This window comes from Trichomycterus rosablanca, chromosome 13 (genome assembly GCF_030014385.1).
Source record: "Trichomycterus rosablanca isolate fTriRos1 chromosome 13, fTriRos1.hap1, whole genome shotgun sequence".
Lineage (NCBI taxonomy): Eukaryota > Metazoa > Chordata > Actinopteri > Siluriformes > Trichomycteridae > Trichomycterus > Trichomycterus rosablanca.
Genome location: NC_086000.1, coordinates 13,502,356 through 13,527,906, shown reverse-complemented (window position 1 = coordinate 13,527,906; position 25,551 = coordinate 13,502,356). Strand labels below are relative to the sequence as shown.

Below are 25,551 nucleotides of genomic sequence, written 5' to 3'. Positions count from 1 at the left end.
CTCATTACTCTGCCTCACTCATCCTGCTTTAATATTTTCACCTGCCTGCTCTGTTGCTCGGCTGGCATCTTTCTCTAGAACTTTGCCGCTCTCAAAGTTGAAAAGTTCACGGGTTTTATGAGCTGAATTGCTCAGTCTTCACAACACTCCATTTAATCTCTCTAAATCGCCTGTTTATGCAGTCACCCCATCACTGCATGTGAATGTGTGTGTAAAGAATAAATTCACAAAGTTTAAAATATACATTTCTCCTGTGCAAGTTTAATAGCAGTCGCAATGTTTCAGAAAAGGTGAACTAATGGTTCAAACCTCTGCATTATCACATTACTTGCATGACCTAGAGCAGGGGTGCACAACTTCTTTTTACCAAGGGCCGATTTCACATAAACACCTAAACCAGAGGGCCACACATTTCATTTTTACAGATCTGTCCACATGAATTTGTAATACAGTTAGGGCTGGGTGATATTGAAAAAAAAAAATCGATTATTTTCAAATGTATTATTGATTCTCGATTGCGATTGTAATTTTTTTGTTGTTGGTATAATTCAATTTGAAATTTTTAATTTAAAAGACTGCAGAAATGCAAAAATAGTAACAGCACCACCTAATTATCCTTTCAAGGAACTCAAACTTTATAACAATAACAATAATTAACAATAATTTGAACAAAATAGAAATCTAAATTAGCTATATCCTTTATATAAAAAACTCACAAACAACTCACTTTAAATAATGTGCAGCATAAGAAAAGTGCAAAACCACAAACAGTTCTTTACAGGTTTTTTAAAAGGAACACGAGCCTGTTTACTGTTTCCACCATATAAGTGAGTCTGTATCAGTATCTACACTGGGGGACATCGAATAAGCACTCAGCTCAGCTTTGATTTTGTCTTCTTGTGACTGGGGGGGTGGATGGACGGGGCACATTCCACGTCTAACCATATGGACTACAATTCCCATGAGCCCCTGGACTGTCACGTGACTACCACATGTCCCCGGTCAGCCAATCCTGATCGCGCTCACCGGAGTTTTGATTCAATTCAGCTGTGTTCGGTTCCATGAATCTTATTTAAACTCTTCTGTTTTAGTCTCGTTGTGAAGTTTTGTCGATCGTGTTTGTGTCCTTATTTCTAAATCTATCCGTTACCGTGTATAATCCTTGTTGTCTTCCGTTTGCTGCCTGTCTGTTTATCCTCTGGTTTTGGACTCTGCAGGGTTTTGTACACTGTTTTTGCCCTTTTAATATTAAACTTTCCCTGATTTATATTCCGCGAGCGCCTGGTCAGTTTCTGCCTCGTGACATGTTGGTATTTTAATTAAAATATAAAGTATGTAAACAACCGCAATTGTCACATTCTAACATCATGTGAAAACGTTCATTCTAACTAACAGAATTAATCGTGAAAATCGCCCAGCACTAAATACAGTTACTTAAAATCAGGTACTTACAAGAAATGTGTTGGTCTGACACCAAATATTAATGTGGTCGCAAGCACAGCAGACATGAGAAAATACTTGTATGTCCATTCAGGGTTAAATTTCATATGCTCGAGATCCACTTCTCTTTGTTTACTCGTACTTGGTTTGGACAAACACATGGTGCAGCTGAGGTAACTTGTATTTACATCAATTACTTTTCAGTCGCAATTTCATGGAATTACCTGGTGAATTTAAAGTGACAGTATCATTTATTTAAAAATGCATCAGCACTTCATTTGGCGGGCCGGATCGAGAGTTTTGCCGGGCCGGATCTGGCCCGCGGGCCGTATGTTGTGCACCCCTGACCTAGAGGAAAGTTCACTGGGTCGTAGCAAAGCAAAAGCTCACCTTGGAGTTGTTTTATGAGCATGCACACTTCTAAACCCTTACACCATGTCATAGAACATCCAGAGAAACAAATCTTTGTGCTGTGCCCCTTTTGTTTTGGAGGAATATTCAATAAAGACAATTTCACGCTCCCAAATGAGGAAAAGATGCCGTTGATTACATGAGGAGAGGCAGAAAGATTGTACTGCCATGACTTAATTGCATTTACATCGCTATGATAAAGGACAATGACAATCATGATCAAGATGAATGACAGGTTTATGAGGTGACGCTAATAAATACAATGACCTTCATTAAAAACTAAAAATAAGGGATTTCCTGTTAATATGTTTAGAGCGATGAAATGGTATTCACTAAAATATTAAGCTTAATGAAATAACTTTCCAGGAAAAATGACTAAAACTACAGGTAAAAAATAAAGTATTTACCTACAGAAGAACCACCTCTGAAACAAGCAAGATCAGTATAGTTATTTCTAATAATCTGCTCCTTTGGTAATTTGATATTTTTTGGATCTTTCAGAGGACATTTGAATATGTGTAGTGTGAGACTATGACCCATTTACACCACAATAAACACTGCATGTGGGCTATATTTTAAACATGGGTTTGTTTGGGAAGAAAAGGGGAGGATGTCTCATTACATCTGAAAGCTTGCTCATCCAGCAGAAAAACAACAAGCCTTAATGAAGATTGAGATTCAAAATGACTGCAATTTAGAAAGTGTAAGAGACAAGGGCTGAAAAAACAATATCAAGAGGTGGAAGGGATTAGGCACTTGCTGCCTGTGTTTCAGGAGGTCAAGAGCCTTGCTATGCTGCCCCTTGGGCAAACAGAAGACACTGCTGTCTTGGCCTTCTGTTCACAGCAGGTAGACAGGTGCCATAGCTGAGAGAAGGAAAAGGAATGCCAGCTAAAACGGAAATACAGAGGAAAAACCGGTCAGTGCCATTTGTTCTCTAGCAGGAGTCCTGGAACACAGCACAAGCCAGAATGGAGTAAGCTTTGAAGGAAAGACTAAATTAGCCCATATGCATCACATAATTCGTCTCCAGCATGGGCTGAGTGAAATTTGCAGGCTTCCACCTAATTTCATTTAGAAATAAAGGTCAAAACACTGCCGGCAGTGTTATTCAATACTACATGTATTCCTGTCCATCAAATGTATTATTAAAATGAAATAGTATTGTGATACTGATGCATTTAGCACAGGTCAAATAAAAAATAAATAAATAAAATATTGCTTAGATAAGAAATTACAAGACAAGAAGAATGCTGATGCTCTGCTTTGCCTGGGTAAACTCTGATTTACTATAAATGCTACAGTCCATCTTCTAATGCTACATAATGCTTCTTCAGATGATCCAAGGCAGATAATCCGATACTTTTTTGGAGTGATAAAAACTAAGTCAGTGCTCGAAACTGAGTAAGTATGCTTTTTACATTTTATTTTGCTTTGGAAAATAGCATAAATATTATTAGATAACAGCTTGGGACCAGCACAGAGAGCGCACTGATTGTTTTTTCGCCACTCCCCACCCCTGGACATGTATGTGCATAGCACCTCTAAAATCAAACCATGGATCACCAGATCTCAGCGGTAGTGTGCTAGTGCACTTTACCGCTGCACCACCAGAGTGCAATGTGAGGGAACTACATTATATGACTAAAAGATGTGTGACTGTGCCTACAATGCACAAAGTGATGGATAAATCAAACATGTCAATTGTGAGTCTCTTGTCCAACTTAAGTGATTGACCTCATAAATGCTCTACTGACTAAATGGCCACAGATTTTACAAAAATAGTAAAATGAGAGTTGGTGCTAATAAAGCCAAGGGGGGGGGGGGGGGGGGGGAAGGGGGGTCTATAGTTATGTCCATGGCTTCGGAATGTAATGTAATCCCTCTATTTTTATCTTAAAGTTTATTGTTTTTGTGTGTTCCTGGTTTGCCTTTGCCAACTAGCACATGTCCCTTTCAGACAGTCCCTTTCTTCAAATGCCAACCTCACTAATCCAAATCTTCAGACAAAGACAAAAATTAACAGAAAAATAATAAAAACAATAAGTCCCCTGATTATTAAGATTTGTTCTGACTAGTTAGTCAGACCAAATCTTAATAATCAGGGGACTTATTGTTTTTATTATTTTTCTGTTAATAATGTAAGTGCTGAATGGGCCTCATTTCATCCATTAAAGAGGATACACTGAACAGCTTTATGAATTAAAAACTTAACAGCGTTAGAGGAGTGGAAAATGAATAAATAACTTACTGCTGGTACCAGGAGCTTCTTCACCTCCTCTACAGCTCTTCTCATCTTGATCTCGGCTCGTGTCTGTGTGTCCTCTACTGTAATCAGCACATGCAGGTCCTCATTCAGGTGCTCCCAGTTCGGCTTTCCTCTGTTCTGCTCCTCCTGGAAATATGGAGACAGAGAGAGAATAAGAGGTGAGTGGCTGTAAAGGTTTTTCACAAGCTGACTCAAAAGTATGCTGTCATGTAACAGTGAGCGCCTACATGTGAGAAATAGTGACATTTTCTTGTACTGGCTGACAGCCTGGATGTACTTCAGACAGCAGTAAGACATGGTGATAAGAGGTAGGAAGATTTCCATCCATTTGACAATGTAAAAGGCAACCATTTGCTGGTCTATTGCAATAAAAATAGCAAAGTTAATAATAAAAGCATTTTAAACCAAACCAAACCCTAAACCAAATGAATTATTAACCTCTTTATACTAATTGGGGTCACAGGAGTCCAAGCCTAATCCTAGAACAATTTACAATAGCCATATTCACCAGCAGACATGCTTTTGGGAAATAGGTAAAAATGCAAGTATATGGGAAGCCCCACTGACATAAAAACAAACTACAGAAACTTCATACTTAACCAGAAACCTTCAAATCTTATAAAACCTATTTTATAGACGGCACAATAAACATGTGTAACTGGTCGCGTGGAGGCCGATACATCCTCATTGCAAGCAAATCAACAAAGACACTGGCTGCGTCTGAAATGGCATATTTAAACAGTTCGTACTAAATTCAAGAAAGTGCGCACTGCTCAGCCAGTAAAGCAGTAAGCTGTTTCAGTATGCAAGTGTGCAGTATGCATGCAACTTTTATGTACTATGTCCGCCATCCCACAAACGTCACGTGATGGATGATGTCACATCACCACAGTTCCGCTTCAAACACCTTAGCAGCTCCAGTTGAATTATGGGATAGATTATCAGACCACAGTGTGCTGTGTTTGCATACTCAAATGGCCGCCCATGCAGTAGGTCATCCGGGTACTTTTCGCGTACTGTTTAATGAATACTATGTATTCGGACACACTACCCGCTCTCGTGTACTGCTTTCGCGTACAGTTCAGTATGGAAGTAGGTGATTTCGGATTGTGTTTTGAGCACCATATTAAAAATATTTGTGAGGTAGCCTTTTTCCATCTAAAGAACATTGCCAGGATCCATCCCGTTCTCTCATATGCTGCTGCTAAGACTATTATTCATAAATTTGTAACATCTAGAATTGACTACTTCAATGCTGTACTTTATGGACTCCATGCTCGGGTTTTGAACAGGCTGCAGTACGTGCAAAATTCAGCTGCAAGGAGTTTAACCCATACTAGATCTTGAGAGCACATCACCCCAACTATGAGACATCTTTACTGGCTTCCAGTATCAAAGTATCGAATACAATATAAACTGCTTGTGCTGGTTTTTAGATATTTATACGGCCTCGCACCTTAGTATCTTTGTAGTCTGGTTACATCTTATTCTCCAGCTCTGTTTCTTTGCTCTTCTACCTTGCATCTGCTCAAAGTTCCACCCTCTAAATTGCGTACATCTGGTGATGGGGAATTCAGTGTCGCTGGCCCCAAGTTGTGGAATGGTCAAAACCCATCTCAAAACCCATCTTTTCCAACAGGCTTTTAGGTGACCCAGAACTGTGCCATGTGTGTGCCACAGGCAGTTGTAGCCTAGTGGTTAAGGCACTGGACTAGTAATCGAAAGGTCTCTGGTTCAAGCCCCACCACTGCTGGGCCCTTGAGCAAGGCCCTTAACCCTCAATTGCTTACACAATATACTGTCACAGTAGTGTAAGACGCTTTGGATAAAAAGCGTCTGCTAAATGCTGAAAATGTAAATGTATGTATAGCGTTTCGATTGTTTGTAAATGTGTATTCTTACTCGATTTTTCTTTATTTATTTTGTTCAGTGCCTTTGGGTGTCATGAAAGGTGCTTTAAAAAAAAAATTATATTATTATTTTTATTATTATATTAAGACAGTTTGTGTTCATCTTCATGATGATGTGTGCAGTCAATAAAACACCACATGCATCTAAACAAACTATGACGTCTTTAGATCAGTACTTTCACCAATATCAATACTCTGCATCAGACAGGGTGCCCAACACCATTATCTTTCAAAGCTGACATTTTAGGCACCTGGACGTTTTTGCACCCTTTAAAAACAGAAACAGTACACAGAATGATTCAGAATCCTTTACTGTTTTATTGAAGTTACTCTGATACTGTGACAAATATCTATAATTGTTCCTCCAAAGTGCTCACTGTGTTCTCAGACACTTGCTCTCACAAAAACGAACCCTTCAAAAGAGCTAGCGGGAGGTGTCAATAACCACAGTATTGGTCTAGTTTTCACAATGAGCTCCGAAGAGAGCTATTAAGCACTGCTAGCGGCCGAGGCTCTGAAAAGCAGCAGTAGGAATCAGTCAGCATGCAGTCCTTTCATAACCAACAATTACCGGCTGCCCAATGCCCAATTCATTCAAGCTGCCATCGAGGATGGGCAGGAAAAAAGCTGCACACTGCAAGGTGAAATGGAAATTTGTCCTGCTTCTATACATTTCCCAAATCTGTGGTTAGAATGAAATAGCTCTGCTACATGTGAAGTGATGTGAAGTAGCTATTCCTTCTGTGTCAACCTTAACCTCAATCCCTGAAGAAGCAAGACAGTTACTTCACCTTTCCTGGCTAAGAAAATGCTTATTTAAGTTAGATCATTTATTAAGTTACAATACTGGATGGCATCCGTCATGAATCCAAATTGGGTTTTATGCACATAGCATGTTTGCAGGCTACATGCACATAAATATGTATGCACGTTATAATTTAGCCATAGGGGAACACAGTTGTTTACTTAAAGCAGAGCCTCTCTCGTATTCTCTGAATGTTTCACCTGTCTTTATTTCAAATTCTGCCTAGGCTTTGATTTGTGTCAGCTCACTTCCCACAGGACACAGGGAAATCTTTGCCTGTTTGCACAATCTACACAATACCTAGGAGTTATTTATTTTACAGTAGGTTAAAAGACACAGGAACACCTAGTCCCTAAACTATTAACATGCCTATTAAGTGGGATTAAAATTACATTTTACATTTTCAGCATTTAGCAGACGCTTTTACCCAAAGCGACTTACAGTATACAATCTAAGCAATTGAGGGTTAAGGGCCTTGCTCAAGGGCCCAACAGTGCAATCTGACAATGGTGGGGTTTGAACCAGCAACCTACTGCATACTAGTCCAGTACCCTAACCGTTACTGCCCCATAAATCCTTGCATATACACGGCACACTTGCATTCCCCACTTGTGTTTAGTGCTAAATTAATCTCTATTTATGAAGATATTTGCTAATAACATGACCCCTAAAACTAAGTAAACAACAGACTGAGAATACTGCTTGTGCTGTCCTTGTGAATTAAACCACACATACATTTGCCTACTGATTATCACATTGTAAAAGGGAAGTGCAGGGAATTAGAATGCTAGAACACCCAAAATAATCCAAACACCCCCCACCCCACCCCCAAATAATGTAGAGCTATAAGATAACACAAACGTTAGCAGTTGGCATTTGTTAGTCATAAAGCTGGAACGTGAACCAAGTTACAAAATTTGACTGGAAAAAAGGCTTAAATTAGAAAAAAGTATACGCCATGCCATACTTCTGTAGTTCCTGGTGTGCAGAAAAGTATGCATTGGAACTAAGGTGGTGCATGGAACTATACTTAAAGTAGCAGAGTTCTTTCTGAAAGGGTTTTTTGCCATAATTATATGACAAATAAATATAAGATCATTCTCTTATTCTTTAATTGTCAAAAAACAATGATTCAACAACAAACAGCTAAAATGTAATTAATCCATGTCATTATTAAATCCACTCAAAGCTATTGATTGCACAAGGTCAACCTGTATAAGTAAATAAAACAGCCTCTTGACCGCTGCCCTGAACTATTCACATGGTCGGTACTGATTAATGCTTTAATGCTCATCTCTGCACTCCCTCTTCTGTCTTACTTTGCCTCCCTCCCTACGTCCCTGTTGATGAGCTGAAATGATCACTCATTTGTGCAATGGGCATGCTAATTAAGGTGTCTAATTGTAAGGAGTGCATTGTGGGTCTCTGCAGGGGAGCTATACCTGACATGCCTCTTAATGTGCAGAGCGAGAGTCAAACAAGAACCAACATTTTATTCCTCAACATCACAGACACTGATGCCATGGCACAGCTTCTCACAAGCTCTCTTAAAAACATTCTCTCTTACTCAGGAACAGAGAGGACATGGAAGGGTTCACAGCATATACTATCAATATATTTTACAGTCTAAATTATATATAATAATCTAATGCACAATAAAACTCTGCCCAACAAAATAAAAGCTTCCTGCCTTAATCACGTCAACTAAAGTCCCTTTAACTATAACCAAAAATCTTTCATCATAAGTCATTTATTAGATAATGAAGCAATTGAACACTAACAGTTTAAGCTTTTACGATATTTAAATGACTGATGAACATGTCTAGCAATGAATAAATCAGACTGAAACTCTAAATGTATAAGTTTGTACACAGACAGGACTCTATTTATCAGGAATCATGGATTTGTAGAGTTACACAAATAAACAGTTCTAATATAAAAACTATAACTCCAGCATTACTGTAACTAGAACACCGCATTGACCTGATAAGCAGTTGTAAGTCAGTGAAAGGTCGCTGGTTTAAGCCTTATTACTGCCAAGTTTTCACTGTTGTGTCTGCTAAATGGCATAAATGAAAATAAATAAAATGAAACACCGTACATTTCTATACATCTTTATATAATATGCATCAAGCCTTAGACCATGCAATACAAAAATGATTTTAAAACAGGATAAGCCAAATATTTTTGTGTAATAAAAGTAATTGAATGTTATTATCTAAATGCCTGGAGTGTCTCACCCTGTTACTAAATTACCCAGCAAGATGCATTCATGATAGACTTGCTTTACTACATGGTGTCTGGTAGCAAGCTGGTAATAAAAAAATTGTCACAACGTTGTGTCTAACAAAATACAATTTTTATATACAATTTATTGACAGGAAAATACTATACAGAAAAACTAGCACTGTGTGGAAAAGGTAATAATGTCTCTAAACACGATAAATGGTTGCCACCTTTTTCATGGCACTGTATGTTTACAGTAAATCTATATGTAAAGCTTAAATCACTTAATTTCTTATACTGGCACATTTGCCTTTCACACACATGCCCAAATCTCATTTACTCAAACTGTGGTGGTATGGCACCAGTGAGAGGGACCAATTAACATTATTTGCCAGCATCATGCTAGATGCCAAGTGGCTTAAAATATTTATCATATTTATCAGGGCTTAAAATACCTAAAATGGTAGCACAACCACCACCAATGAGTATGATGTGCAGTACCCAGCTGTGCCACAATCTATGTGTGTGTGTGTCTGTGTGTGTGTGTAAGGGTATATTAGTGGGGAGGCGTAGAAAAACTTCAAATAGACTCCACATGTGCAGCAAGGCAGAAGGGTGAAGGAGATGAGCAAGGCGGTAGAAATGATCACTCTAGACACTTATTAAAAACTCCCACACCAAACAGCCTATTTCTGGAAAAACTGTCATCATAACCAGTCTACCCTGGCAGCCTAACCCCTGCACGACATTAAGATGAAACCAGTCTATTCAAGTATTTAAAGCTGGACAGGCATTAGCAGAGACAAAATACCCCTTAAACGTACAGGAAAATACAGACATGGGAAAAATAAAGCAGTAAGACAAACATAAAATATGTATAATTTCTCAATGGACCACAAGTGGTATTGTGGAAAAGAGGTAAGTTAAGGAGAGTGTCACATTGTTTTGTTTGATCGCAGTAGGGTTTTGAGACCTCAATCTGTGCTGTATTTGATCAGATGTAAATGCAACAAACATGAACTGGTTATTAACCAAAACAGGTTTGTTCTTACCAATTCCATTAAATCTGCCCATGGTTGAACATAAAAGGTCAATTAAAATGCAATTTTATTGCATTTCGTTTAGGCGTTCTGCTGTATTTGATGCCAAAAAAAAAATTTAATTGCTGTGTTCTTTACATTTACTTTGACTTTTATTTGATTGCAGACAGTTTGAACCCAAGATATTTCATGTTTTGTCTGCTCAACGTAATTTCATTTGTTAATATACCTCCATTCCTGCATTTCAGGCCTGCAACACATTGCAAAAAAACGTTGGGACAAGGGCAATTTAGGGCTAGTAATGAGGTGAAAAAACTAAATAACGATGAGATTTTAAATAGGTGATGTCAACAGGTGATTGTAATCATGGTTTGGTACAAAAGCAGCATGCAGGAAAGGCTGATTCTTTGATGAGCAAAGATGTTCAGAGGATCTCCAGTTTGTCAATAAATGTGTGGGGAAATTATTGAAATGTTTAAAAACAATGAACCTCAAAGAAAGATTGGAAGAAATTTGCATATTTCTCCCTCTACAGTGCATAATATTATGAAATGATTCAAGGAATCGGGAGGAATCAGTGTGTAAGGGCCAAGGGCGCAAGCTTAAGCTGAACGCCTGTGATCTTCAATACGTCAGATGGCACCGCATCAAGCACCGCCACTCAACAACTTTTTCCCAACTTTTTCTGATTTGGGGTTGTAAATAAAGGGGGCGGGGATTTAACAAGTTTTCTGGAGATAGTTACCAAGGTACATTTATAATTCAAGCACTATTTACTTTATTTTAACTTTTCTTTTAAGATTCAAGTTTAGCAGTTGTCAACTTTATTAAGCATTTTAGCAGCATCATGACGTGATCAGTATAATATTAATAATTCACTATAGATTACCTAAATCTAATAAATACTTGTTTATTGTTACAATTTAAAATGCTGAATGTTTATACATTTAGTTGTTTAATAAGCATACTTATAATTAAATGTCTGACCTTCTTTTTGTCCCTCATGGAGCTCTTTCCTCTCACCATGATCTTACAGCCAGTTTCTGCCTCTAACTGCTTTGCTGTGAGACCACGAGGACCCAGAATCCGACCCACAAAGTTATACTGCAAAAAAATAAAAGGAAGAGAAAAACAAGCATTCAATAAAAATCCTTAAATTGTCCAGAACACACACAGAATGTACCAGCTCCACAAAAAGTCAGTTCTTGGTTAGAAGACAAAGAATGAATGCAATATGGATTAAAGTCACTGGTAATTAGCCCCAGCTATGCCACAACTATTTTTAAGTTGAAAACAGACCCTAAATTGTCCTTTGTAAAGGCAGGAAAGACAATGACTTAACCAACATTACGGCATGAGCTGCAGTTTAAAAAAAAAACAGACTTATTAAAAAGGATTAAAGTATTAAAAAGGAGTTGGTTACATAAATTGTAGGCACTGTAATGTGGCAACAACATATTTGGGGGGGAAAAAAAACATAAATCAGTACATAATTAAACATTTACAATTAGTTTTCCAGACAATAATAATAATAATAATTTCACCAATGATTTTTGCACTTTAAGTAAATAAAATAAAATTAAGTCAATAAAAAAAAAAGTACTTTTAATAGAACCTTGTTACTACCATATGCCCTAAACATTTCTACAAACCAAGATACTATGTTCGTTTAATACTCGTCAGCCCTACTGTAAAGATGCTTGGTCAAAATGTAAATCTTTAAATTTAATATGAATCTGATGACAGAATGCTGTCTAGGTGTTTAACAACTGAAAATAGACAACCATCATTAGTTAAAGGTAACTAAGCAAAGTAACTGATAACCAACTAGCAAAGAGCGCTCTATCAAAATATAAAACACTGCAGAGCTTCACTTAAACAAATCTTTATGTTTTCTTCATTAAAAAGTGTAACATCGTGAATGAGGCAGTAATGCAGAACGGTACACTGTGAGCAGAACCAGTACAGCATCATTATTGTACATTTTATGTAGTCAGCAGCTCATTACGAGTCCAAGTAAACACACTAATCACAATAAAGAAAAATGCAGTTGGTACATTAACACTTTCCTGCCATTTTTAGAGTTATAAGATAATGGGCAGAGATTTACCTTTTAACTGAAGCAGGATCTAAAATACATCATTGCTTAAAAACAATCTGTTACACACATCCACATGTGCAAAAATAAACATGCAGTTTAAAAATAAAATACTTCCATTTGTGATATTCATGTTTTAGTTCCATAATTCATTATTTAAAAAATATAAATGCATACACGGCTTTGTTAGGATTAGAATGACAGCACTGTCTTTAAACGTGACGCATGTGCACTGAGGGTGGGTCAGAGTGAGTCACAAATCAACAGCCAACTCACACAAGCGCTGCTGCTCTCAATTCAAATCGAGTATCAGCCGTTGGAAATGAAAGGCCTTTTTAACCAACAGCATTCCAGCAATGACGGTTATGATGTCTGTTACTGGTTAATCATTAACATATATACATATACATGTATTTGTGCCTATCTCTTATTTATCAAAATATATACATTTCTGGCACTAGACACAGTAAATTAAACAAATAGTCAAACTAGCTTTCAGACTATATCAGAGTTTTCCCTGATGAGAACAGAATACTGCAACATAAAACACAAAGACTGAAGATAACAATAAATAATCCATCGGCACCCTGTTCATTTTTATTACTGTGATAGAAAGTGTGTGCTAGTGTTCTACACAATTTGCTTTAACACTGTGCCTTAAGCACTGGCAATACAAGTACTATTTACCATGGCAATAAAGCATTTAAAAAGAAAGAGAACAAGAATGAGGGAGGAAACAGAAGAAAAGAGAGAAAAACAAAAGTCAGATCAAAAAAGACCAGAAGAATAAACAGGGCAGTTGGTGTAGGATAGGGGACTAACACTGGACCTGATAGATAATCAGATCAGCACTTTTTTCAGACAGTAAGTGTCAAGCAGGCAGCTTGTAATTTCACTGTCTAACTGTTCCTCTATTCTCTACATCCCAGAAGGACACAATTGGTGCTGTCACAAGAATTAAAGGTACAAAAAGCACCACTTTATGCTTTGACAGCTCAGACATCAAAGCCGAATAGATTGGACATGTCTGGGCATGGCACGACAAAAAAAAAAAGAAAATCAATGTATATGTGCATCTCGGTGAAGTCACAGAACTCAAATAATGCAGTGTGTACCACAGTTTAGCATAAATGACAAGTTTATAGTGACATCATAATATAAATCGTGTCACTGAGCTTCAAATCCAAGTCACATGCTTTAGTAATTATTAAAGAGCACTGTTTGTTTGTTTCAGCACATTGAGGCTATTTATATGGTGGTACATAGGTTGCATCTTTAGTCTGTCATTTTAAAACAGATAATAAACAGTGAACAGTAGGGATGTAACGATACACTCTACCCACGATGCGATTCACGATACTGGGTTCACGATACGATTTTTTCCCAATTTTTTTTAACTGAAATTGAAAACAAATTATGGCAAAGTTTCCTTTTATTATTTCTCTTAAAAAATAAAATAAAATACTGTATTTGTGCCTATCTCTTATTTATCAAAATAATGAATGGCCTTTTATTTCTGAGGTAGGTACAAACTATACAAATTTGGCAACCAGGCGTATAGCGCTAGTGACGTCAACAAGGCGAGGTGTATAGCGCCAGTGCCCTCTGCTGTTTAAAGTGAAAATCGATTAATTTTACATGCCAAATTGATTTGAATCGTGAAATTTTTCAATCGGTTATTAACTGTATTGTGGTGAATCGTTACATCCCTAGTAAACAGTACTGTAGAACAGTTATGCTGCATACATACAGGGGTTGGACAAAATAACTGAAACACCTGCTTTTAGACCACAATAATTTATTAGTATGGTGTAGGGCCTCCTTTTGCGGCCAATACAGCGTCAATTCGTCTTGGAAATGACATATACAAGTCCTGCACAGTGGTCAGAGGGATTTTAAGCCATTCTTCTTGCAGGATAGTGGCCAGGTCACTACGTGATGCTGGTGGAGGAAAACGTTTCCTGACTCGCTTCTCCAAAACACCCCAAAGTGGCTCAATAATATTTAGATCTGGTGACTGTGCAGGCCATGGGAGATGTTCAACTTCACTTTCATGTTCATCAAACCAATCTTTCACCAGTCTTGCTGTGTGTATTGGTGCATTGTCATCCTGATACACGGCACCGCCATTGGATGCACATGGTCCTCCAGAATGGTTCGGTAGTCCTTGGCAGTGACGCGCCCATCTAGCACAAGTATTGGGCCAAGGGAATGCCATGATATGGCAGCCCAAACCATCACTGATCCACCCCCATGCTTCACTCTGGGCATGCAACAGTCTGGGTGGTACGCTTCTTTGGGGCTTCTCCACACCGTAACTCTCCCGGATGTGGGGAAAACAGTAAAGGTGGACTCATCAGAGAACAATACATGTTTCACATTGTCCACAGCCCAAGATTTGCGCTCCTTGCACCATTGAAACCGACGTTTGGCATTGGCACGAGTGGCCAAAGGTTTGGCTATAGCAGCCCGGCCGTGTATATTGACCCTGTGGAGCTCCCGACGGACAGTTCTGGTGGAAACAGGAGAGTTGAGGTGCACATTTAATTCTGCCGTGATTTGGGCAGCCGTGGTTTTATGTTTTTTGGATACAATCCGGGTTAGCACCCGAACATCCCTTTCAGACAGCTTCCTCTTGCGTCCACAGTTAATCCTGTTGGATGTGGTTTGTCCTTCTTGGTGGTATGCTGACATTACCCTGGATACCGTGGCTCTTGATACATCACAAAGACTTGCTGTCTTGGTCACAGATGCGCCAGCAAGACGTGCACCAACAATTTATCCTCTTTTGAACTCTGGTATGTCACCCATAATGTTGTGTGCATTGCAATATTTTGAGCAAAACTGTGCTCTTACCCTGCTAATTGAACCTTCACACTCTGCTCTTACTGGTGCAATGTGCAATTAATGAAGATTGGCCACCAGACTGGTCCAATTTAGCCATGAAACCTCCCACACTAAAATGACAGGTGTTTCAGTTATTTTGTCCAACCCCTGTATGATACACAGCAAAACTTTAAGCACACTTAAATTTTTTTTTTTTTTTTTTTCGCACACTGTGCAGTTTTACCACTTTGAAGCACGGTTTTTACAACTTAAGGCTAAAATCAAAATTCAAGCTTTGACCCAGTGTGAGGCTTAACCTTTTCAAGACGCCACTAATGAGAAGTGTTCATTTAAAGTGAACAATGCACTTTATAAATGTGGATTTTTAACAGAGTTGGTAGCACACAGTTTATTAAAAAGTGCTAATCAAGAGTTTTACTTTTATTCTGGGGCATGATGCAAAATATCCACATTATTTTTCTGATGTGAAAAAAATAAAAGGGGGTGGGGGTGTGAAGTCAGACTCCACACATATAATTTTAAGGGGTGACAGTTTTGTTGTTAAATATTTTATCATATAAATACTAGAGCTGTCAAAGTTAACGCAATAATAACGCATTAACGCAATCTCAATTTAACGCGATTAAAAAAAATAGTGCCGTTAACGCAAATTCTATACAGGAAAAAATTTACCTATACAGGCAGTGAGTGCCATGTAGAATTACATCACGAAGACCCACATTGTTATGTTTTGTACTTAACCACGAAATAAAATGACACTAGTTATGTGGAGAACAAGTTGTCTTTATTGCTTAATCCACAACTTGGAGCATCACACTTAAACATAACATGCCGTTACCCGCTGGTCACCTGATACAAATATCAGCTCAGTGACGTACTACACACAGTGGTAACGTGATACGCAGATCACGTAAATGATATATCACACGCATGATAATAATAAGCTTTTTTCTCTCTTAATTTTCCCTGACAAGTGAAAAACCAAAATATAGCAACCTTAACATTATGAGGAAGAATTTCAAAGATATTCCTTTGCAATACTTTATCATTTCAAGAATATGATACAGACTGACCAACACTATTAAGCCAAATCAGCACTGAAAATTGACTTTACTTTTAATAGCCTTCTACAATGCTGGTGCTTCTTAAAACTGAATATTTTCTTTTAAACAGAAGCGTTATTTAAATGCTATTAAATTGTTTTCCAACAAAATCCACCCAATTTGGCAGATAACCGCCCAATCTGGCAACACTGGAACGCGTTATTATTATCGCGTTAACTTCGACAGCCCTAATAAAAACGTATTCTGATATCCAAATTTTTTATCGTTTGACAGCCCTAATAAATACATAAAAAAAATAAAAACCCTACATGTGACAGTTCACGGAGCGAGCGCGTGGGCATTCTTACTACATAGAGATCAGAAGCTTTAAAGATGTGACTTTTTTGTCATTGTTGAATGACTGTTTAATCGTTGACATTGACTAGTTAAGCACCTGAATGGCAGCTCAGATAATACACTAATGACACACTGCTGCAAATGCTAGCATATGCATAACCCGAGACACATTCAGCCAGACACTGCCTCTTGTGGCTTGGAGAAGGAGTGAACAACCCCCCCCCCCCCCCCCCCCCCACACACACACACACTTTCCAAACTGGCTTACAAACACCAGAGATTGGTTTGTGATTGTGTGGGTTGTCATTCCTTTCTCCTCTTCAAATGCCCTGTTATCAAACTCATCAGCTCTTGCTAGCTTTATTGTTGTGTCACTATGAAGGTCAGCTCCGGATGCTAGAGTGATCACATATAGGAGCCAGATTTATTTAAGATTCAATTAAAACAAAACAAACATGCATGCACATGCTCAATTAGAAAGCAGCACTGAAGCCCTAAACCTAATAAGTTAGCATGAGTCAGGATGATTAAATTTAAAAAAAAGGTTTAAATATCTCCACGTTTCTCCCCTGATGGCATGCTGCCACAGCTTCATCGACGCTATGATGCAAATGATGTGTTTGTGCATTTGTTGATGTTGATTGGACATGACAGAGAGCAGGAGCCTGATGCACTGAGGGAAATTGCTCACTTTGAATACTGGAACCAGGCAGTAATTACAGCCAGAAGGGGACGTTACAAATTATACACAAGATACATCAGAAAGAAGGCGAAAGGGGAGGGTAACAAACGTTTAACTGTGACTTTTTATTTAATTTTCTCTTTTTAGTTGTGTTCTTAGAAACACTGTAGAAGGGTTTAAAGTGAGGAGTACTACAAGCCATGGTATGTTTGGGAGGAGTAAGGTCAGAATTAAGGAGTGCTGACAACGTGTATGCAGGTAAATAAGAACTCAGACTTTAAAAGTCTGATGTCCGGAAATTCGGAAAATTGGCACCCGCCAGATTTTGCCAAATAACAGACGTTACTCACAGTCTTAAAAGTAGGGGCAAGTAGGGACTGGCTGATAGTGAACCCCGAATCCCAACTGTAGTAAGGTAGGCTAAATCTATTTTCATTGTGCTTACATACAGGTGCAGGTTGGGACATTAATGTGGCCACTTTTAAAGCATGGAGACACTGTAAAAAATCTGTCCTCCACTGTCCAGTTCATTTCACCCATGCCTCTTCTAAATACAGGAATCCAAATGAATGCAGTTATATTCATTGTTTCAGCTGAACACACACCCACTTGTTTCTTGCGGCAGTATTATAAAGCAATAGTGAGTTGGTGTGTTGGTGTGGATGTGTGGATGTGTGGGTGTGTGTGAGTGTGTGCATTTCTCCAATGAATGCACAGTGTATGAAAGGGCAGCCTCAGAGTAAGACCACAGGGATGTAAAACAACACAAGGCTAAAGCAGAGCAGAACGGGAGCAGTACACTGAAGGCCCACAGTCAAACCCCGGAGATCAACGACCAACAAAACATCTTCTCTCTATCATTGTCCACCTCCAAATAACTACTACTACACAAAAATTGTTCAGTCCTGTAAAAGACCATGTTTACGTCTAAATGGTTTAGTCATTTGAATCTGTTACATCAAACTGTTTTTTTAATAAACAGTATGTATTCAGAATCAGATCGGTGTGTGCTTACTATAAACTAAAGCATGTAGATGTAGTCAATATTCTCAATATTTGCCAAAGTTACATGGCAAAGGTCCAGAAGTCCCTTTTTTGACTTGCAGTGCATTATTGCATAAAAAGTTTTCCTGTTTGGATTTCCTATTTCTGAATGCAGCTTGTAAACGGAGCTTGCAGCTGCACACTGGAAGTGTTTCAAATTGACACACTTACTCTGTACAGACTGTAGCTGCACTCGCAACTGGGATCAAGCGGAAATTGTTGGAAATCTTTTACAATGACATTTTTAACCCACAGCATTAGTCGAACAATGAATTCATTGTAAATTTTAGGTTAATCACTGACATCCCTAGTTTATTTGCATAATAAATTTAATCTGACATGTATCCCCACTTCCATACTGCAGGTTGTGATTCAAATTAAAACCATGTGTCTGAATAACAAACTTTGTACAATCAAGAGATTTTTTTTCTACATTCACGTGCACAAAATGTAGAGAATGTTTACTACTGCAAGTTTACATGACCCCAGTCACATGCTCTGTCAGGAAGTCTCACTTTGATTTTAATTCAAAGAGAAAAGTCTTCATTTACATTGGGGGGGAAGGAGGGCAATTATGCTTAAAAAAAAATCGAAGGAGAGAGAGGAACAAGATGGATGGATCATTATCAAAACCAGTAAAAGAATAAATGAAGGAGTCAAACAGAAAACTGAAGGTTGTGGGGAAACACTATCTTTACGGTCACCAGCAGTGCAATAATAAGGATGGATAAAATTGTGTGGGCTAGAAGACTGGGTCAGTGCATCTCCACAATGGCAGGCCTTGTGGGGTGTTCCCTTGAATGCAATGGTACAACAAACAGTGAACCAGCAACAGGTACCAGCACACAAGGCTCATTGATATGTGTTGGGAGCAAAAGTTAGCCCATCTGGTCAAATCCTAAAGACGAGCTACTGCAGCACATATTGCTGAAAAAATTTATGCTGAATATGATAGCCATAATAGCTACACAGACTGGATTGGATATAGCCAATCATGTCTTTGTATACTCCCAGCTGTCCAATTGCACCACTGAGATTTAAACTCAGATCTCAGTGGAGTTCAACTATAGTAAAAGACTACTGTGCAGACCAAGCACCTCTTTAAATGTGTTTATTTATTTATTTTTAAAAGATGAAGGTATTTTAATGTATTCTTTACACTTTAAAGAGGTGGAATTATTTTGATCCGTAAATCCCAATCCTCGTTTAGCATTAGGTAACGGGTTGCACAGGGACACTCACATGCTTACTTAAAAAAAAAAAAAAACATTAAGCACACAGCAACAGCCAAAGAAATGCAAACACTTCAGACTGAGAGGGACTTAAGTCACACTAAATGTTTTTTTGTTTATGGCACTTTTTAAGCTTAGGCTAATCAGAAAGGAAAATAAACCTAGCATGACAGGGTTGCAGAAAAGAGGGAAAAAAAGGAAAAAAAAAGAACATGGGCACAAACGTGTATGAGCAGACGACTTAGTTTATGAAGCTTTTTTAACCTTAACAGAAGACTTTCCTCTACAGAGGAAGCTTGTCTAAAAGTCCATTTATAAACCTCCAGAATAAACTTTGTCTTATAAATATTTTCTCCTCAAAATCATTTCTCTCCATTATGGCCCTGCACTATATGTGTCTGTCGGAAAACCTAGTGAGCTGCCTTGTTGCCTACTGATTATCTAGGTAGCTGCCTAAGTAGAGAGGATTCTAAGACATCGACTTATAAGGCAGATTATTTGGACACACCACCTAAACAGCGATGATGTCATGGCGGTTTCGCTTACTAAGCTTACACTGTTAGCCTCAGGCCATTCCAACCAATGGGTTGAAGCAACACAACCAGCTAGCACGCAAGCTAACATCTCCCTTCGTGTCCCGAAAACAGTTAAATTGTCACCGACAAGCCTAAATTTGTAAATGAATGACACCTGTGCATCTTTATACAAATTAAAAATCTATGAAAATGTATTTACATTTGAAAGGAAATCAGTTCATTGCTCTGCATTGTTCCACCATATTATTCATATTGTTATTTGTTTGTGAGAAAAGTTGTACCGCACGCTGAATGCTGGGATTGCCTTCACCGCTAAGGAAGCATTGAATGCTCCCTCGTCTTTCAGTCAGTGTATAGCTTTGAATTAAGGCATCTTAGTAGGCAGCATTTTCAGGAATCTAAAAATTCAGACAGGGAAAACGTAAAATACTGTCTATGTAGATAGCTCACTAGGTTTTCAGACAGACCCTATCCTATCTCTCTTCTGTCCATGCTAGCTTTGAATTCTCCTTTCTTCATATCCCATTAATGGAGTTATACATTAACACCTCAGGGAGGGAAAACACAATAATAAAGATGAAGCGGGTGAATAGATGACACTACTGAGTGGTCAAGCTAATTACTAATAAATGTGTGTCAGATAATGTAGTGGTCTGACTCTAATTTGTACCTAAATACCTTAAAATAGAAAACACAAAATAAAGACACATACACATAGCCAGACGCAGAGGACTTGAAGGCAAGAATCAGGAAAATCTTAATTTAAATTCAGTTATTAAAAAGTAAAGCGGTCCTCAATGACAGACTGAGCATGGGAATTACCAATGCACTCATTTTTGCCCTCGCACCATAATTCAGCTCCATTAAAAAAGACAATCGGAATCAAATTCTGCAAATGCAGCAAGGTGACGGGTCAAAGGCTGCATTTGAAAAGCTATGCAAAGGCATGGCGAAACTAATCCAATGCTTCTCCCATGCATGGATCCTCCAGATGAAAACTTAATTATCATAAATCATTAACACAACCTCTGCCAAGACTGCACTGCAACAAGCAGCAATTACAAGGCAGAGATGAAGCCCATCCAGCTGGGGCCTTTGGAAAGGATGCATAAAGAAGCACACATTCAAATACAAATAATGTTCCAATAGCTTAATAAAACTCAGTTAAGTACACAACTACAGTTTTAAAAGGCATCAAAATGTATATAAGCTTTATAAATCAACACAGATCAGTCTGACCACATCACTTATAGTGGCTTACTTTAAAACCTAAAAGCAAATTTGATTCAACAACATAGAGCGCTTACTGTAGAACGCAGAAAAAGACGTGTTGTGTGTAAGAAGGGGAGAATTTAACTCCCAGCAACCAGCGATCCCCATGTAGTCAGCCTCAATTCTGACACAAAACAGCTTCCATTTAGGATTTTAATGTGTAATAGGTCAGTCATTCAGGATTTAAATAATATAAAAAGCTTTCCTGCTCGGATTAATACAGCAGCAAACGTTTTCTGAAAGAAAACGAAACCACTAAATGCTCTAAGCTCTCTGTTAAAATCAAGCATCAGCTGTTAAATGAATTTCTGACAGGATTAAACAACAACTTCTATGAAGGTTTTCAGGTAATCATGGACATCTCTACTACAGTATTATTTAGTCAATATGATCCTGTGGGGTCTCTTAATTAATGGCACAGAGATGGTTGACAGAGCAACAGATGGACTACAGACAGTAACTGAATGCCCACACATTGCATCTAAGTGTAATGTGTAGCTCGTACATACAGTACATTCATTTACTGTGTATTTTATAAGACACATACATGGTAAACGTAATAAAGTGGTTGGTAAAGTATGTCTGTTTAATGTTTTCATTTAGAAAGAGCTTTCTCCATCTCTAAAAATCTCTCATCTTTTCAATGTTACAATCAAGACTCAATCTGTTCTCTCTGCCACTCTGCTCGTGTGAGAGAGAGAGAGAGAGAGAGAGAGAGAGAGAGAGAGAGAGAGAGAGAGAGAGTAAAAGAGAGAGAAATCAGAAAATCCAATCTGATGGGTTATGACATGCATCCTGTGGGAGAGAAAATAATTACTTTCTCTGAACAGGGACAGTCAGGTGTGTGAGACTGAGAAAGAGAGACTGCTGTAGCTTTATCAAGTCCTCCTCTTTTCCCACCGCTCAAAATATCAATCCATCAATCTCTCCCCACTCAACCAGTCTCCTCTCGCTGTTTGTAGACTTTTTCCTTTGTATTTTGTCAATGTCTCAGAATTCATTACCATTACTCATAATCAGTAAATTCATTATGCTAGGATATCATGTGGCTAATGCTAACACTATTTCTGTCCTGCATACAAGAAACTGCACCACTTAAACATGCCAGGATTTTACATGCCATGAACTTAAAAAAAAAACTTAAATCACAAACTATCACAAAAAAAAAAATATATATATACAGTGTATCACAAAAGTGAGTACACCCCTCACATTTCTGCAGATATTTAAGTATATCTTTTCATGGGACAACACTGACAAAATGACACTTTGACACAATGAAAAGTAGTCTGTGTGCAGCTTATATAACAGCTTGTATATCAAAATAACTCAATATACAGCCATTAATGTCTAAACCACCGGCAACAAAAGTGAGTACACCCCTTAGTGAAAGTTCCTGAAGTGTCAATATTTTGTGTGGCCACCATTATTTCCCAGAACTGCCTTAACTCTCCTGGGCATGGAGTTTACCAGAGCTTCACAGGTTGCCACTGGAATGCTTTTCCACTCCTCCATGACGACATCACGGAGCTGGCGGATATTCGAGACTTTGCGCTCCTCCACCTTCCGCTTGAGGATGCCCCAAAGATGTTCTATTGGGTTTAGGTCTGGAGACATGCTTGGCCAGTCCATCACCTTTACCCTCAGCCTCTTCAATAAAGCAGTGGTCGTCTTAGAGGTGTGTTTGGGGTCATTATCATGCTGGAACACTGCCCTGCGACCCAGTTTCCGGAGGGAGGGGATCATGCTCTGCTTCAGTATTTCACAGTACATATTGGAGTTCATGTGTCCCTCAATGAAATGTAACTCCCCAACACCTGCTGCACTCATGCAGCCCCAGACCATGGCATTCCCACCACCATGCTTGACTGTAGGCATGACACACTTATCTTTGTACTCCTCACCTGATTGCCGCCACACATGCTTCAGACCATCTGAACCAAACAAATTAATCTTGGTCTTATCAGACCATAGGACATGGTTCCAGTAATCCATGTCCTTTGTTGACATGTCTTCAGCAAACTGTTTGCGGGCTTTCTTGTGTAGAGACTTCAGAAGAGGCTTCCTTATGGGGTGACAGCCATGCAGACCAATTTGATGTAGTGTGCGGCGTATGGTCTGAGCACTGACAGGCTGACCCCCCACCTTTTCAATCTCTGCAGCAATGCTGACAGCACTCCTGCGCCTATCTTTCAAAGACAGCAGTTGGATGTGACGCTGAGCACGTGCACTCAGCTTCTTTGGACGTCCAACGCGAGGTCTGCTCTGAGTGGACCCTGCTCTTTTAAAACGCTGGATGATCTTGGCCACTGTGCTGCAGCTCAGTTTCAGGGTGTTGGCAATCTTCTTGTAGCCATGGCCATCTTCATGTAGCGCAACAATTCGTCTTTTAAGATCCTCAGAGAGTTCTTTGCCATGAGGTGCCATGTTGGAACTTTCAGTGACCAGTATGAGAGAGTGTGAGAGCTGTACTACTAAATTAAACACACCTGCTCCCTATGCACACCTGAGACCTAGTAACACTAACAAATCACATGACATTTTGGAGGGAAAATGACAAGCAGTGCTCAATTTGGACATTTAGGGGTGTAGTCTCTTAGGGGTGTACTCACTTTTGTTGCCGGTGGTTTAGACATTAATGGCTGTATATTGAGTTATTTTGAGGGAAGAATAAATTTACACTGTTATATAAGCTGCACACAGACTACTTTTCATTGTGTCAAAGTGTCATTTTGTCAGTGTTGTCCCATGAAAAGATATACTTAAATAACTGCAGAAATGTGAGGGGTGTACTCACTTTTGTGATACACTGTATATATACTGGCTTGATCTCTAGCAATAAAGTGACAGTAATAACCAACAGTAATAACCAACTAAAATTTACATTAGTCCTAAACTTGTAAATACTGTAATATATTTTGTGTGGAACCTGCTGACCTATTGGTTACATGGGGCTGTTAGCAAGCTAAGCTAATTTAGGACAGATTATCCAAGGACAAGCAAAAAGCTGTATTAATTTCCTTTAGTAGATTCAAAATATAGTACATGCTAACTCTAACTTGCGTGTTCTCATATTTTACACAACACAGGTTTAGCAGTTGTGCTCTCTTAACCATTTAAATGAGCATTTCAAAAATGAACACATTTTAACTATGCAAGGTTGTCTGGTTAGCTTGTTAACTATGGCTATGCAGAAATAGTGACATGACTTGACATAACACAGGCAAACAAATAGCTTAATTAAAAAGCTGTCGTGTTATTTGACTACTGGTTCAGTGTACAGTCAGCTCACATTTAAACAACTTCAAACAATGATCAGCCAACATGTCCTATGACAGAAGGCCCATTATCCTTACTGTGAAGCATGGAGGTGAATCGCTGATGTTTTGGGGGTGTGTGAGCTACAGCAGGCACAGATTTTAGCCACTTGATGGTACAAAAAATGCAGCATGTTATTGGAAAGAATTGGGGGGAAATTTGAAAGCTGCCCATGGGATGCACTTGGACTTTTTAACATGACATGATTAATAACGCAGGGCAAAGTCAACACTGCAGTGGCTACACCAGAGAAAAACCTAAAAGGTACTGAAGTGGCCATCACAATCCTGATCATTGAGCCACTTTAGGGAGATCTTAAATGTGCAGTTTATATCAGACAACCCAAGTATTAATGTGACCTGGAGGATTTTTGCCTAAAAAAATTTTGCCATCCACAATATCACAAAAGAATACTCTACTCTGTCGTTGATGCTACAGGCAGAAATACACAGTAACAACTTTTGAACAGGGACAATCTCAGTGCTTTTCTATTGCTATGATCTGTTTAATGTTCTGTGATGTGTTTAATTTGAATCCAATTAATATAAAAAAAATGCCTGATCAATCATGTTTAATTTAAATCCACATCGTACAAAATCTGTCAGTGTATGTAAACTTATGAGCAGAACTATGAGCTTGGGGGAGGGTAAAAAAAAAAAGTAAATAATAATGAGTACATACAACACACAAACACACAGAACAGATGGGCCAGATAATAAACAGTAATGAGAAACAGAAGAAGTAAAAATGGAATAGGTGAGGTGAGAACAGACACTACAGCTGAGGAAGCATTTACGCAACTCCACCTGTATCTAAGGCACTAAACAGCAATTCTCTTTGAATGAACAGGAAATTTACTGCTACTGAGCAGAGGTGACCGCAGGAGCACAACTACTTCCTCTAGGTAACACAGTTTATGTACATCACTCACAGCAGGGGGTCACCCAAATCAATTTCTCAGGGCTGATGACGATTAATGATGAATAAGGTGGTCGATAACCTACACAAAAAAGTGCTGACT

The 25,551-nt window shown here is 38.6% G+C and overlaps 1 protein-coding gene across 5 annotated transcripts in view; it reads right to left on the bottom strand.

The window, feature by feature from the left end:
- qkia (QKI, KH domain containing, RNA binding a) overlaps positions 1-25,551 on the bottom strand; it is an 83,691-nt gene that overhangs the window by 23,520 nt on the left and 34,620 nt on the right. For 4 of the 5 annotated variants that reach the window (XM_063006717.1, XM_063006720.1, XM_063006718.1 and 1 more), the window contains exons 3-4: positions 11,089-11,205; positions 4,103-4,246 (exon numbers count right to left, since the gene is read on the bottom strand). In XM_063006717.1, the coding sequence (XP_062862787.1) occupies positions 4,103-4,246; positions 11,089-11,205 (261 nt within the window). The remainder of the gene's footprint in view (positions 1-4,102; positions 4,247-11,088; positions 11,206-25,551) is intronic. The other variant, XM_063006719.1, reaches the window with a different exon arrangement.